Genomic DNA, 13,473 nt, shown 5'->3' with positions numbered 1-13,473 from the left:
CCACAATCAAATCGTGGGTTTCCGTCGTACTTTTCAGCCAGTAGCTCTTCTTCGTGTTCTTCAAAGATAGCGTCGCGACCAGGTTGATTGATCATCTCATCCATAATCTCATCCATAAGATCTCCACGAAGTATTCAAATTTTGCTTCTCTGGTTTTGCTGGTAACTAACCTTGCAAAGGTTCATCATGTGGTTCATCATGTACAACTCATCATGGGTTTGCGCGCTTTCTCATAAATTATGATGTCATATGACTCCGTAGCGACCAAGACCAATAACGAAACAGAATCAATAGTCACTTCAGATTTTATACTAATTCAGGTTGTTATCACCTTGTAATTTGATATAAATTTCACAGCTGTAGTGCGGTGTCATATTACCCGAACTATTCGATGATTTCCGGGCTATAACAGAAGCAAAGGTTATAGTATTTTTCTTGCTATATTTTCGTGGTGTTTTCATATTTTTCGAGTTATTACACCTGATAAAAGTAGGTGATTTACGTCCTAAGTTAATCGGACAGGATGGGAATGAAAAAAGTTCAGAATCTTACAAAACTATACATTTGGTTATAGTGGACTCTTAATGAAAGGGAAAGTTCCATGGTGACTTGCAGCGATTATGGAGATTCCGTATTTGTTACAAAGAATATCGGAATAGATACATTTGCTGATGTGATTTATCTTTCTATGAGAACATTCGTCAGATTTCGTAACATCGATATCGATCAATCCTTGGAAATTTATCTCTATAACGGAAGCTCACAACCACCGGATATATCCAAAGAAATGTTTTTTAATTTTTTTTTTCAAATTTACCCAACGGAGTTCCCAACACTAGAAAACAATTACCGAGTCGTGGCGAAATTTCCAAAAAACGGGTTGAACACCCTCGTGTTAGCTGTGAGAGCAGTTGGTTTGTGTGCGAGCGTTTATAGCATGAAAGTATACTATTATTTTTGTGAAGAACAATATTTCAATGGTTTTTTGATACCGAAAACCACGTCTCCTTATGAAGGATGGAAAAGAATAGAGGCAAATTGTTCCGGAAATTTTGCGTCGCCAGATCAAGTTATTGGATATTGTGGATATAATGGAACATGGAAAATCGAAAAGAATATGGGATGCTTTTGCAAGAAAGGAGAGGAAAAAAATCAATTAAATGAATGTTCGCGTAAGTAATTGTCAGTGAGTGAGTGAATTGCACCCGGCTTTTTGATAAAATTCTAACAATTTGTTCTCCGAATATATGAGAGCAAAAACAGGGCAAACTTTTGTTATGCTAGAAATAAATTGAACTAGAAATGCATGCGTGCAGCAACCCTACGCTTTTCCTGAGCTAGTTAACCCGACCTAAACATATATCATGAAATTCTGTGCTTGTAGCCCGCCCTGAAGAGTTTATAGTGTGTAGTGATATTTGTCATATTAAAATTGAAATTATACTTTCAGATACACTTTTTTTCAATTTTAAGCAAAGGTTGTAATAGCCTTTCAATGTTGGTCTCTTTGCAAAACGGCATACAAAGCCAAAAATTATAGGTACAAATAAACCGCAGATTATGAAATATTTTTCATACGCCGCTTTGTCTTGAGCTGTATCGATGTTCTTCTGAGATATCTGTCATCCTTTATCTTGTTTCTTTTCGTTTTATTTGGTACAAAGTTTACGAAACGCTTTTTAATTACAAAAGAGTTTACGAAAGAGTCTTTTTTAAGACGTTAATTCAACGTCAAGCAATAGACCGTTTCAGCTTGCATGCAAATTCACCCATTTCACATGTTGTGACCATGGAATAGCAAATAAAATTTAACCATTTCACATCATGTGATTTAAGATGCATGAGTTGATTTGCATACAAGCCTAAAAGGTCTATTGAGCCGAAGGATAATGAATTTAATCTAAACGTATCCTTGCGCGTGCGTGCGTGTGTGTGTTTGAACTATGAAGTTTTTTCCCCTTTTGACGGCCATAGACTAATCTAATTGATTTGTTGTTAAAATCTAGCTTGTCCTGACGGTCGGTTTAAAGCAACCTATTCTCATGACCCTTGTAAACAATGTCCTAATAACAGCAGAAACAATCAAGACCGAACAAGTTGTGAATGCATGGAAGGTTATTATCGTTTCAATACGAATATGGATTCAACTACAGCCCCATGTTTTGGTAAGTTTAAAGTGGCAACTTTTAAGTTTTTTACAAAATACAACCTTCATGATACAATAACGAGCAAAAATATTGCATGAGTTAAGGGTGAAATCGTCGCGACGACGACAACTAAATTTAAACGTTGTTTCAACATTGTTTTCGAAACATTGCATGATTCAAGGTCAGGCAATTGAAAACGCGAGTTTTCGAGACCTTGATTCAACGTCATGCAATTGACGTTGTTACATGGCAAGAGATACAGGGAAGTAAGCCACAAGACTATACCAGACAATTTGGTTGGGTATTTTAAGGTTTGCCAAGTGCGTCAGCCAATTGCGTCAGCCAAGTGCGTCGATCAGCCAAGTGCGTCGATCAGCCAAGTGCGTCAACTAGCAGTCATTAAAAAACTGAAATTTCCAATTGGAGTTTTTGTCTAGTGTTTTAACAATCAATCAATTAATCAAAAACTTTATTTATCCACGGTAAAATCTACAGTATTTTTAAAACGGTTATTGGACATTTAAAGACAAGTTACAAAATACAGGTATACATAGGACAATTACACAAGACTGGACGATTTAAAATAAACTATTACTGATTTACAAGATTGCCGCGGGAGTCTACTTTATAAAGAAAGATGATTTTCAATCTCTCTTTTAAACTGGTTAAGGGAGCATAATGATCGTACATTTAGTGGTAACTCATTCCACAACACTGCGCCACTATAACTAAAACTTCGTTTAATATAATTTGTTTGCGGTTTTGGCACAAATAAATTATTTTCAGAATTTCGTAACTTGCATCTAGTGCTGCGAACTTGAAATATATCACGAAGATATGTCGGTGTTAAATCATTTAGAGTTTTGAACATCATTACAGCCTTATGTTTTTTCCGGAGCATTAAAAGAATATCCCAACCTAGTTTGTTAAAAAGATCGCTGGAACTATCATCAAATCGAGATTTGGTGATTACCCTGGCTGCTCTGTTTTGTAGTTTTTGCAACTTATCGTTTAATGTGGTATTTATACCATCCCAAACTGGGCTACAATAATCAAAATACGGTTGAATTAAAGCTCCGTAAATTTTGACGGTATAGTGTTTGTATCTATGAACTGGCGTATCCTTTTAAGGGCTCCAATGGCTGAAGCAATCATTTTAGAAATGCTGTCCAAATGTTGTGCCCATATTAAATGCTCGTCAATTTGTAAGCCTAATGATTTCGTATCTTTGACTTTCTTTATCGTCTTTCCGTCAATTTCAATATTTATTTGTTCATCGTTGTGTATCTTTAACTTTTGACGTGATCCGATTGCCATGAATTCTGTTTCAGCAACATTTAAGCTCAGTTACAGATTTTGCCTCGATACTTAGTTTCGTCAGCAAACATTCTTAGAGAGGCTCTATTGAGACAATTTTGCAAATCATTAATATACAAATAATGAATGTTTTCATTCGTGCAATGGTAAAAATATTTTCACGAGGTGAAAGATGGAATGTTCCATTCATCGAGGCGATAGCCAAGTTGAATGGAACATTCCATCTTTCACCAAGTGAAAATATTTTTACCATTGCACGAATGAAAACATTCATTATTTGTTTTATATAATACCAAAATAGACTGTCTCGTTTCAAAAATATAATTTATTAAAAAACATACTGTATGGGTCAACAACCATATGTGCGAGAAGCATTAAGAGTGCAGTGAAACAAAATGTATAGTACAATTGCACTCCGGAGAGTGCAATGGAACGCTTTCCATTGCACTTTTGGGAAATGGGGCTTTCTATTCAACATCATGTGATCGTCATCAACCAATTAAACGCTCTAAATTTAATAGGGTATTATATAATATAAATTATTAACATGCAGTAGTGGGCCCAAGTTGCTACCTTGTTATCTATGTTGATCGACCATTTGTCTGTTGTTTCTAGTAAAGCTGGTAATGTGCTGTGCATAGATCGGAAACCGGATTGAATCTTAGATATCAAATTGTTGGTGTTCAGATATTTATATAGCTGTTCATAAGAGGTTATTAATATTTAATGAGGCCATAACTACTAGGCCTTTTCTAAATGGTTTGTATTTAAGATTAGCACACTTACGATTTACACCCGGTAGAACAGATTCAGAGTATTTCAGACTCCCGCACAGCAGATTGATTATTACTTATAATGTCGATGCATTCGGTTCTTTGTTGTCTGTGGCATAAGAACCCTCAGCAGTTCTCCCAATTGTTGTAGATGCTTCGGAAAATCCCCAACACTTTTTCGTGGGTTTCTTTCATTTCTCAAGAACTTGATGAAGTGGACAGCCAATAGGGCTGAACCCTTTGCGTTAAGGTGCAATTTCGAGCCGTTGAGGCCTGTATCATCGAGATTACCGTTATCGATAAAGGTATACTGGTATAGCCCTGTTTCAGGCACAGTTCCTTCAATAATCTATTCGTTTCGTCAATTTTTAACTTTAGATCAATGTCCTCCTTGTTGATAATGCTGGATATAGCAACTTTCGCAGCCTTGAACTTGTTCTTTATTGTGCTGCTTAAGTGTTTGATGTTTTTAAAGCATTCTTTACTTGTGTCTGTTATTAGATTGTTAGTGCCTGCGTGTATGATTCTACTTCTGTGGCGGAACAATTTATGTGGGCCGCATGAACATCTTTTGCCATTTCTTCAGCCCGTTTACCAGGAAATTTTAGTTTTCGAACTGAGCTGTTAGAGAGTTTATGAGGATCTATATTTTTTATCATTGAATCACCGACGAGTAAAATTTTAGGTTTGGTGATTCCATCTGGAAGCTTTGTGCTGGTATTTTTGCCATGTTACCGTTTTGACCAACTTCTGGCTCTCCTACTGATGTAGATGGTAACAATATAACATCATCGTTGTGGTTACTTTCAAAAAGGACTTGGAACTGATTTAGAACTGATTTTGATGTTTCAGGTGTTTAAGTGCTTCTGCCCTGCTCGTTCGTATCTGTAAACTCCTGATTTCCTTTCCTTGCTTTATTATCAAGCTCCTCTTGCAATGCTCTTGCGGCAGCTCTTAAGTTTTTGTTTTCAGCTTTCAGCTCTTCGATATTCCCTTCCTCGAGTGTTGCTGGTTCCGTTGGATCAGTGTTAATGCTGTTAGAAGACTTGATTTTTCATCTTGGAGCTGAAGGACTTTAGCTCTTGCGTCGGTCAACGATTGCAGTACTCCCTTATTATATTCCTTTAGCTCTCCATTTTCACGTCTTAGCTCTTGCTTTTCTTGTCTAAGATCATTGATAACATCTTGTAATACTACAATAGTATAAGCCGTATTTTCTTTGTTTATTTCGGACACGTTAGGGGTTGAGCTATCGCTTCGTGATGTTGTATGCAAATTTGCATCGAATAAATGTTGCATAAAACTCAAATTTATAACCTTTGGGCTTTGGACTTTCTCGGTTAACAACGGTTGCGTTTCTTGATTACTATCAAACTTTAGGAGTTTTTCCTTAATTTCTTAAGCTTTATCCACCTTCACTGTTAAGGTTCCGTTGTTTACGCACCAACGTTTTGAAACTTCTTTGCTTTCAAATTGTTTACAGTGACCACCCGAGTTCGACCAAGTTCCTGAATGTAATTGTAGACGGCTAATAAGTGATCGTAAGTCTTCCAGTTTCTCTACCACTTCAGGCCTCCCTTTTCTGTAATTATGATGTTTTCATACTGGCCACTGTTTCCCTTAGCAAAACTCGACAGTTTTGTGACGTTGTTAATCGAATTCGTCTCAGTGTCGAACTGAAATAACTGTTGATCAGTGCAGTGATTTTGTCTTCATTTTGATCCAGTTTTGAGCCGCTCGGGTCAAGTGATGTTGATTTCGACATTTGACTGTAGCCTTTATAACTTATACTCTACAAACAATGTACGAAAATGTGTTACGAATCGTTATTAAAGTTATACTAAGCGGAACTTTTAAATGGATGTCCATGCACCTTCGACCACGTGTTGTGACTATGTCACCCTGTAAGTCCTGTAATCTCTCTATTAAGCCCTCCATGAATGCTTGTTTTCTTAGAACCTTTTGGAGAGGGCTTATTCAATGGGGAAATATGCGTTCAAATGCGAGAGAATACCCTATACAAACTCCTCCATACAAGTTTACTACCAGGCTTTGGTGCTGACCTTGTATCACTTCGTGTTTTCATACCGCCTTCCCACGTTATCACATATTACTGGAGCAATGTCTCGTTGTCTTACAATGGTAAGGTCATTATGTCCAAGCTTGCTGAGCGTTTGGATCATCTGACCCTCTACATTTCTCTCTTTGGTACCTAAATTAGTCTTCTAAGACATCTTGCATGAATCTCCAGTGAGGAGAACATTTGTAAAAACCTCACCCTTTAATTATCTCAACACGGAAGTGCACTAGTTGTGATCATGAGATTTTAAGATTTTTGCCAAATTCTTGGGATTTTAATCTTTTAGATTCTTTTTAACAACCTCGCTCCCATGGCCATTTACCTTGATTCTGGGTTGGGATAATAGCAGTGAAAAGGCCCTGGGATCGGCCAACCGCTTTTGACTTCTAATTGATTAAACGATTTTCCCTAATTTATGTGTAATTGGCGGAATATTTTGTAATTAATCCGAAATGGTACAATTCCAATTTGCTCTAAAGTGCCTATATCACTTGTGGGATCTTTATGAATTTAAATAGAGCTTGAAGAACTTGTGGGATCTTTATGAATTTAAAGAGAGCTTAGTTTACAAGTTCTACAACCCTTTTTGATATAGTTAAAGAGTTTCGGAAATATTTACATGTAGACATGACGATTTGCCTAAATTTCCGTCGTGCTCGGGGGCCTGGGACTCAGGAACAGCCAAACATAATATAATCAATTGTAATTTTACTTCGATCTTCCAATAACGTAAAATATTTTGAGAAAAACTCGCCCAGTTGCTACAGCCATACACAACGCACCGTTCCCGCATTTTTTTCTTCAAAAGCGCAAACTATATCGCCAGTGAAACTTTTCATGTTTACATTATTAAAGACGGCGTGTTTGCAAATCATTCCTGAGTGGGGTCCCCCCAACCGACGTATTTTCGAAACTATTTAATTCTATCAAAAAAGGTTCTAGAACTTAGCTATAACTAATTTTTCAAGCTTTATTCAAATCCGTAAAAATCCCACAAGTGATATAGGCACTTTAATGCGACAATATTATCCGTTCTACGTGACGCCGGCATTTTAAAAATGTTAGGCAAAATTTTATGATAAATTATGCTTATTCAAAATACCCACGAAATGTGGGTATTTTGAACGGCCGATCCCAGGGCCTTTCCTCTTTTTTCTCATAAAGTCCCAAAAGGCCCTGCGAACGAGGTTGTCTTTTTAATTTCTAAAATTTAGATATAATTTGGAGATTTTTACGGATTTAATTTTGAGACTTTGTTAAAGTGCACGATATTTACGAATTAAACCGTTATCTGGTGCAATATTTGCACCTAAAGCTCCGCATATGATAAACATACACCACTTTATATAGTTGTTAAAATAAACAACAACCCTGTTCGTTTTTTTACTCAGTGTATATTATATTATTAGCTATTTCCAAGCTGTTGAAAAAAAATATGTCCGACACTTTATCAGAACCACACTAAAAATTTAAATAATGTTCTAATTTAAATGAAATAGCCTAGTAACAGAAAAACGTTATGTTGACCAGGAATTCCTTCGGAAGTCAGGAACATTAAAATTGTGGAGAGAACTGAGACTACAATTACGCTTCATTGGCAACGGCCACAGATGCGGTACCAAGATGTCGTTTATGAAATCGTATGCAATAAATGTCCATCGAGCAGTTATAGTGCACTATGTGAAGAGCCGTGTGGGAGATCAGTCAAGTTTATACCATCACAAACTGATCTTTGAATCATACGTATGTGATAATACATGGTCTGGATCAAAATACAGAATACCATTTCAGAGTTTATTCCAAGATTTACTACAGTGACCGCATCAATAAGACTAACTGGAGATACAATGAGAAGAAAATTAAAACCAAAGGTAATGAGTTAAATGTAAAATGTTTATTACATCACATTCCTTCACGCTAGCCCAATTCCTATATTGCTTTTAATTGAAAGAAGACGTCGCCTATAGCAAGTCGAAGTAATGTTAAAGCAAGTTAAATAATGTTCTAATTTAAATGAAATAGCCTAGTAACAGAAAAACGTTATGTTGACCAGGAATTCCTTCGGAAGTCAGGAACATTAAAATTGTAAAGAGAACTGAGACTACAATAACGCTTCATTGGCAACGGCCACAGATGTGGTACCAAGATGTCGTTTATGAAATCGTATGCAATAAATGTCCATCGAGCAGTTATAGTGCACTATGTGAAGAGCCGTGTGGGAGATCAGTCACGTTTATACCATCACAAACTGATCTGAAGCATACGTATGTGATAATACATGGTCTGGATCAAAATACAGAATACTATTTCCGAATTTATTCCAAGAATTACTACAGTGACCGCATCAATAAGACTAACTGGAAATACAATGAGAAGAAAATTAAAACCAAAGGTAATGAGTTAAATGTAAAATGTTTATTACATCACATTCCTTCACGTTAGCCCAATTCCTATATTGCTTTTAATTGAAAGAAGACGTCGCCTATAGCAAGTCGAAGACGCCAGAAATAATTGCAACTGCAGTTGGAGTTGGAGTAATAATTTTCTTGTTAGTTATCTTTGTGGTTGTAATACTATGTCGTCGAAGACAATCGGCTAGCGCTGCAGAGGTAATTTTTTTCAAGCTTCTGATCACATTCATGACGTGACCAGGTAGGTAGGTAGGTAAAAAAAAACAAAACATATGTGTGATTTTACGCTCAGTATGCCCCCTCCCCCATATTCTCGCTTACTCTGGGCTCCCCTATGAAATTGACTTGGAGAAGACGAGTAGAACAACGAGTATTCCAAGGTTTTTCATTTCTCGCCACTCGCAGACAAATGTACTCGTAGTCGTAGTAACTGCAAAAACTCCCTATTATTCGCACCAGCCCCGCGCACAGCGAGTATAAATAAGAGCAGTCCGATTGACTCGTGTTCTCATTGCGCCAAAACAACTAGAATGCAGCAGTAAGTCCTATGGCTCTTAACGAACAGATTCCTGCAAGAGATGTCGGCCAAGCCCAATCCTTAGTGCAGCAAGACGATCCTGCGGTACCAATGGTTGTGGAACCAACAGTTCAAGCCTCTCAGGCGCCACAACTGGCACCGCCACAACTGGCACCGCCACAAGAACTTCAGGTACATATGATTTAATACATTCTCACTTCGAGTTATCCTAATTTGATACAGCGCTATGCCTTGCCATTATGATTTGTTTTTTCTCGCGCTTTATATTCTTGGGGTTATCGGGCCGGTTTGCAGTGTTTTGCTTCGGTTGTAAACTGTTCTCATTTTTATTACCTTAGGCGGATTTCGAAGCGAATGAATTCTGCAATCCTGGTCAAAACATTGACGACACTCAGTGTTAATTGCCACTACAGTCGGTAGTCACGGAATATAATTCAAAATTCTCCCCCTTTCCCCCACAAATCAATGTTGGGTGATGTGTCAGAACTCATTCAAGTATTTAGCATGGACTCAACATTGATTAGGGGGGCGAGGGGGAAAATCGAGACAGAAATGTTGATGTTTTGCATAAAAAACTACAAATCATTCTGAGTGTAGTCAATGGTTTTGGCTAGGATTGTGGGTCGATCCTCCTCGCTTGTTTTCATTATGATCGCATCATAATCTCCGAAATATCTTAGTTTGCTAGTTTTCGCGTCTAAAGCGGTGTCTTCTACGTGGACCTTTCGATATTTGTTATTTTCTGCTCCCTATTGCCGAAAGCTCTGGTCTGCCTCGCTTTATTGCTCACGTCTTGTATTGCCCGTAAGTTATGTTTTCATCAACACGTTTCATTAAAATTTACCTTGACCTTAACTCTGCATATTGTACAGTGCACATATTAATATATAAATTTCGAGGTGATTATTGATTTTCCGGCATTCTGATCGGTCAAATTCACTGTTTCTGAAGTGATAGTCGTGCACTGGACGGTGAGTGTAGATTTTTTATGCCTTTTTCAAATAAGAAATTTGAAGTAATTATAACGTTTTATGAAATTGTGTTGATTCTTATTTGTAATCACTTGGAAATTTATACTAAAACAATTCGTCGCTTCAGTTTCGGTGGGCGACTAATTGCTAAATACAGGGTGAGTAAAAAAAACTGAAAACTTTGAGAGTCAAATTAGCCGGGAACGTATGGCTGGAATTTGACAATTCCCATGTGAACAATCAACAGGAAGTGGTTGATTAATGCGAAAGTGTTTAAACCAATTGAACTAATAATTCAACATGGCGTGTGTGCTAGAAAAACGATTTGATAAAACTGTTTACAGAGCTTAGAACAGGGGCGGATCTAGGGGTTGTCAGATGAGTCATGCGACTAAGTCAAAAAATACACAAGTCCAGGTCGAAATATTTAAACTTCAGTCAGCGAAAATAGTCATTCGATAAATTAACAGTCCAGTTAAAAATTATGAAGCTTCATGCAGTTGCTGGTCACTGACTTTTGAGCCCTCGGCAAATGAGTCGTAATAGCGGATACCCGCTTGAATTTTGCCTCATCGACTTCTGATTCTAGGCATTTGATTGGCTTAGAATGAGTTTGACTCATCTTTGCGGGGGTCTGACTCATCTGCGCAATTTAAGCGTTTCCGATTGGCTGGTGGAGGGCGAATACTGGCTCTTCATTGGCTTGCCTTATCTTTGCGGGGGTCTGACTCATTCGCCAAATTTAAGCTTTCCCATTGGCTGGTGAACGAAAAATATTGATTTCTTATTGGTTTGCTTTATTTGACTTAAAAGAAAAAATATATCCTTCTCAAGTAAATAAGGAATATTGAAAAAGTTCTCGATGTTTGACAGCGGATATTTTTAAAAACCTGTTGGATTCTACTGCTCGATCTCGCCATTTAAAGGAATTCGTATATTTATTTTACAAAATGGCATTTCATCGCAATGATTTGAGGTTCCTGCAAGGCCTAATACAGATCTTTGTTAGGATGTTCACGCTACAAATAGCGAATATGTCGAATAGCTTTCAGTTGTCGTCTTGTCGAGTAATATGGATAATTCCGTTACCTCGTGTCAGTCGTGTGCTCGTCAACATAAGAAATCTACTGAGATAAGGTAAAGATTCATGTCGATGTTCATATAAACAATACTCCTATAAGTTCGTATAAACTATAGTCCTATAATTTTCTGTGTTAACTGTATATTTGAGCGTGGTTCTGTATAAGCATATATTTGCATTCGCCCGTCGTCGTTCGGTCATAAGGTCGATTATTGTATTGTTTATTTGTATCAAGTATCAACCAGGATTTACTGTATGAATTTACGTCTAACAAACAGCCTATATGCATAATACTAGATCTAGGCGCGTAAACAAAAATTTATATATTTGTAAAATCATGTAATCCATGTTTATGTCAAAAAGTACAACGCAATCATGATTACCCACCAAACCAATATGGCAATTATGAATTATAGCGCATTATAAACAATATTGCCCAACTGTGATATTTACTGTAAAGTGTAAGCGGCATTAAGCACATATTATATTTGGCATGTAGCATAGCTTGGAGCAATACTAGCTTATGCTGTAACAGTTATGAATATTATTCAGTCAGTCTTACAAATTGACCGCATTCGTGTTTTTATTCCATGCCCATGGGTGTAATTTCCTATTATTGCCTGTTATTTCGACTCACGTGTTTCTCCCAAAGGGACGAACTTAAAGGTTAATTAATGATTCACTTATCTGATATGCTTCGTATACCCATGCATGAGATATTTTAGGCAACTTCTGTCATATCACCCTGTAGTATTAGGGTGGATTTCTACTTACAGATGAAAAGTTCGCTAGGGAAATATTTGCATATCTCTTTTGAATCGAGAGCAGTCATGTTGAAATTATTTATGCCGTTAAATTTCTAAAGAAAACATGCAAATATTTTGCTAGCAAACTATTTCCCTGTTAGTGGAAATCCAGCCTTATAATCGTCTACAATCACTAATTGTATGTAAATTTACATGCATTTTTACACCGTTTAGTTGTAACATACATTGTTCTATAGTGTTTCGAGTGTTGACCTTGTCTAAGTTACACCTCACATTTTCCTCGATGAAATTTGTCGAGTCTCGTTTCAAACTTCCCTGAAAATTTTGTTGTCAGTGCCTTTGTACTGCATCTTCGAACTGCTTTTAAGTTTTCGAATGCTTGCCTTGCCTGGCCTTTGTCGGCAAGTTGATTTAAAGTGCTTGCCTTGCACTTCGCTTAAAGAACATTTGCCAAATGTTGTTTCAAATGTTTCGTCGGGATTTATTCCTCGACGGTTAAAATATCGCTGCATGTGTGAGCGCCTTTGTTGTGTTTATGTTTTGTTTGGCTTCGGTCGGCAAATTGCTTCGCCTTTTTTGCCTCACCCTTACTACTAAAATAAATGTGTCGATTGTTTCGCACTTTTCATCGGGCTCTATCCCTTGTGTTGAAAATATAGCATTAGGGTAGAAAATACAGTCCGCACTAACCAGGGCGATTAAAATCTACCCGTGCAGTGCAACTGGGTTTAATTTATCCGTCCGCTTTATTAGGCGAATGTATAAATGAATAACTGTATAAAGACGTATAACAAACATTATTAAATACACAAGGGCTGGATATGAGGTAACTTGCAATCTGATTGGTTCTCTACTAGACAGATTTTAGCTCATATCTAAATTCGCGGAAAGATTTGGGGAGTTGAGCGACTGAAAGAATATTGGGTTACAAAATATAGTGATTTATTTCTGTTCTTCTGTTACAAAACGTTCGAAAAAAACACGATACGGGATTTAGCTATTCTTTTTTTTTAAAAGTGTATTCACTATTGTTCAAATTATGAATAATGTTAAATAATATAATAAAACAGTTTTTCTCCTTCTTCTCATCGAATATTGATGACTAATAGCTAACTCGGCGATGCGCCCTCGTTCGTAGAATGACAGTTATAGATACTACAATAATCCCTCATCATTCCATCTTCTTTCTCTAAGGGACTTCAGTCCAGCCAAAGCGACAGCAATGCTTTAAATAGTACACGAAATCTACCAGAAGCATCTATTGAGCTAGAAAGGCTTCACAATCCGAATACTCGTAAGTGTGCAAGTATTGAGCTAGAAGATGCAATTATAAAAGTCTTTTTACACCATGCTCCATATAAACTGGATAAAAAGAACTCTATGAACGC

General features: G+C 37.0%; 2 protein-coding genes across 2 annotated transcripts in view; both read left to right on the top strand.

The window, feature by feature from the left end:
• Positions 1-611: 611 nt before the first annotated feature.
• LOC114536452 (ephrin type-B receptor 1-B-like) lies at positions 612-8,053 on the top strand. The gene is made up of 3 exons (XM_028557814.1): positions 612-1,172; positions 2,007-2,165; positions 7,848-8,053. The coding sequence occupies exons 1-3, from the start codon at positions 689-691 to the stop codon at positions 8,051-8,053; spliced, it is 849 nt and encodes a 282-aa protein (XP_028413615.1). The 5' UTR covers positions 612-688.
• LOC114536451 (proto-oncogene tyrosine-protein kinase receptor Ret-like) overlaps positions 8,027-13,473 on the top strand; it is a 27,300-nt gene continuing 21,853 nt past the window's right edge. Inside the window, exons 1-5 of the mRNA XM_028557813.1 lie at positions 8,027-8,188; positions 8,371-8,709; positions 8,790-8,926; positions 9,258-9,437; positions 13,280-13,379. Of these exons, the coding sequence (XP_028413614.1) occupies positions 8,451-8,709; positions 8,790-8,926; positions 9,258-9,437; positions 13,280-13,379 (676 nt within the window). The 5' untranslated portion in view covers positions 8,027-8,188; positions 8,371-8,450. The remainder of the gene's footprint in view (positions 8,189-8,370; positions 8,710-8,789; positions 8,927-9,257; positions 9,438-13,279; positions 13,380-13,473) is intronic.

This window comes from Dendronephthya gigantea, unplaced genomic scaffold, assembly GCF_004324835.1.
Source record: "Dendronephthya gigantea isolate DGI-Jeju-01 unplaced genomic scaffold, DenGig_1.0 000136F, whole genome shotgun sequence".
Lineage (NCBI taxonomy): Eukaryota > Metazoa > Cnidaria > Anthozoa > Malacalcyonacea > Nephtheidae > Dendronephthya > Dendronephthya gigantea.
This window is presented reverse-complemented; position numbering and strand designations above follow the sequence as displayed.

Excerpts from the sequence above, each read along its gene's own strand:
- LOC114536452 (XM_028557814.1), top strand. The coding sequence starts at position 689 with ATGAGAACATTCGTCAGATTTCGTAACATCGATATCGATCAATCCTTG. Across the intron at positions 1,173-2,006 it reads TCAATTAAATGAATGTTCGC|CTTGTCCTGACGGTCGGTTT; the intron begins GTAAGTAATTGT and ends GTTAAAATCTAG. Across the intron at positions 2,166-7,847 it reads AACTACAGCCCCATGTTTTG|GAATTCCTTCGGAAGTCAGG; the intron begins GTAAGTTTAAAG and ends TATGTTGACCAG.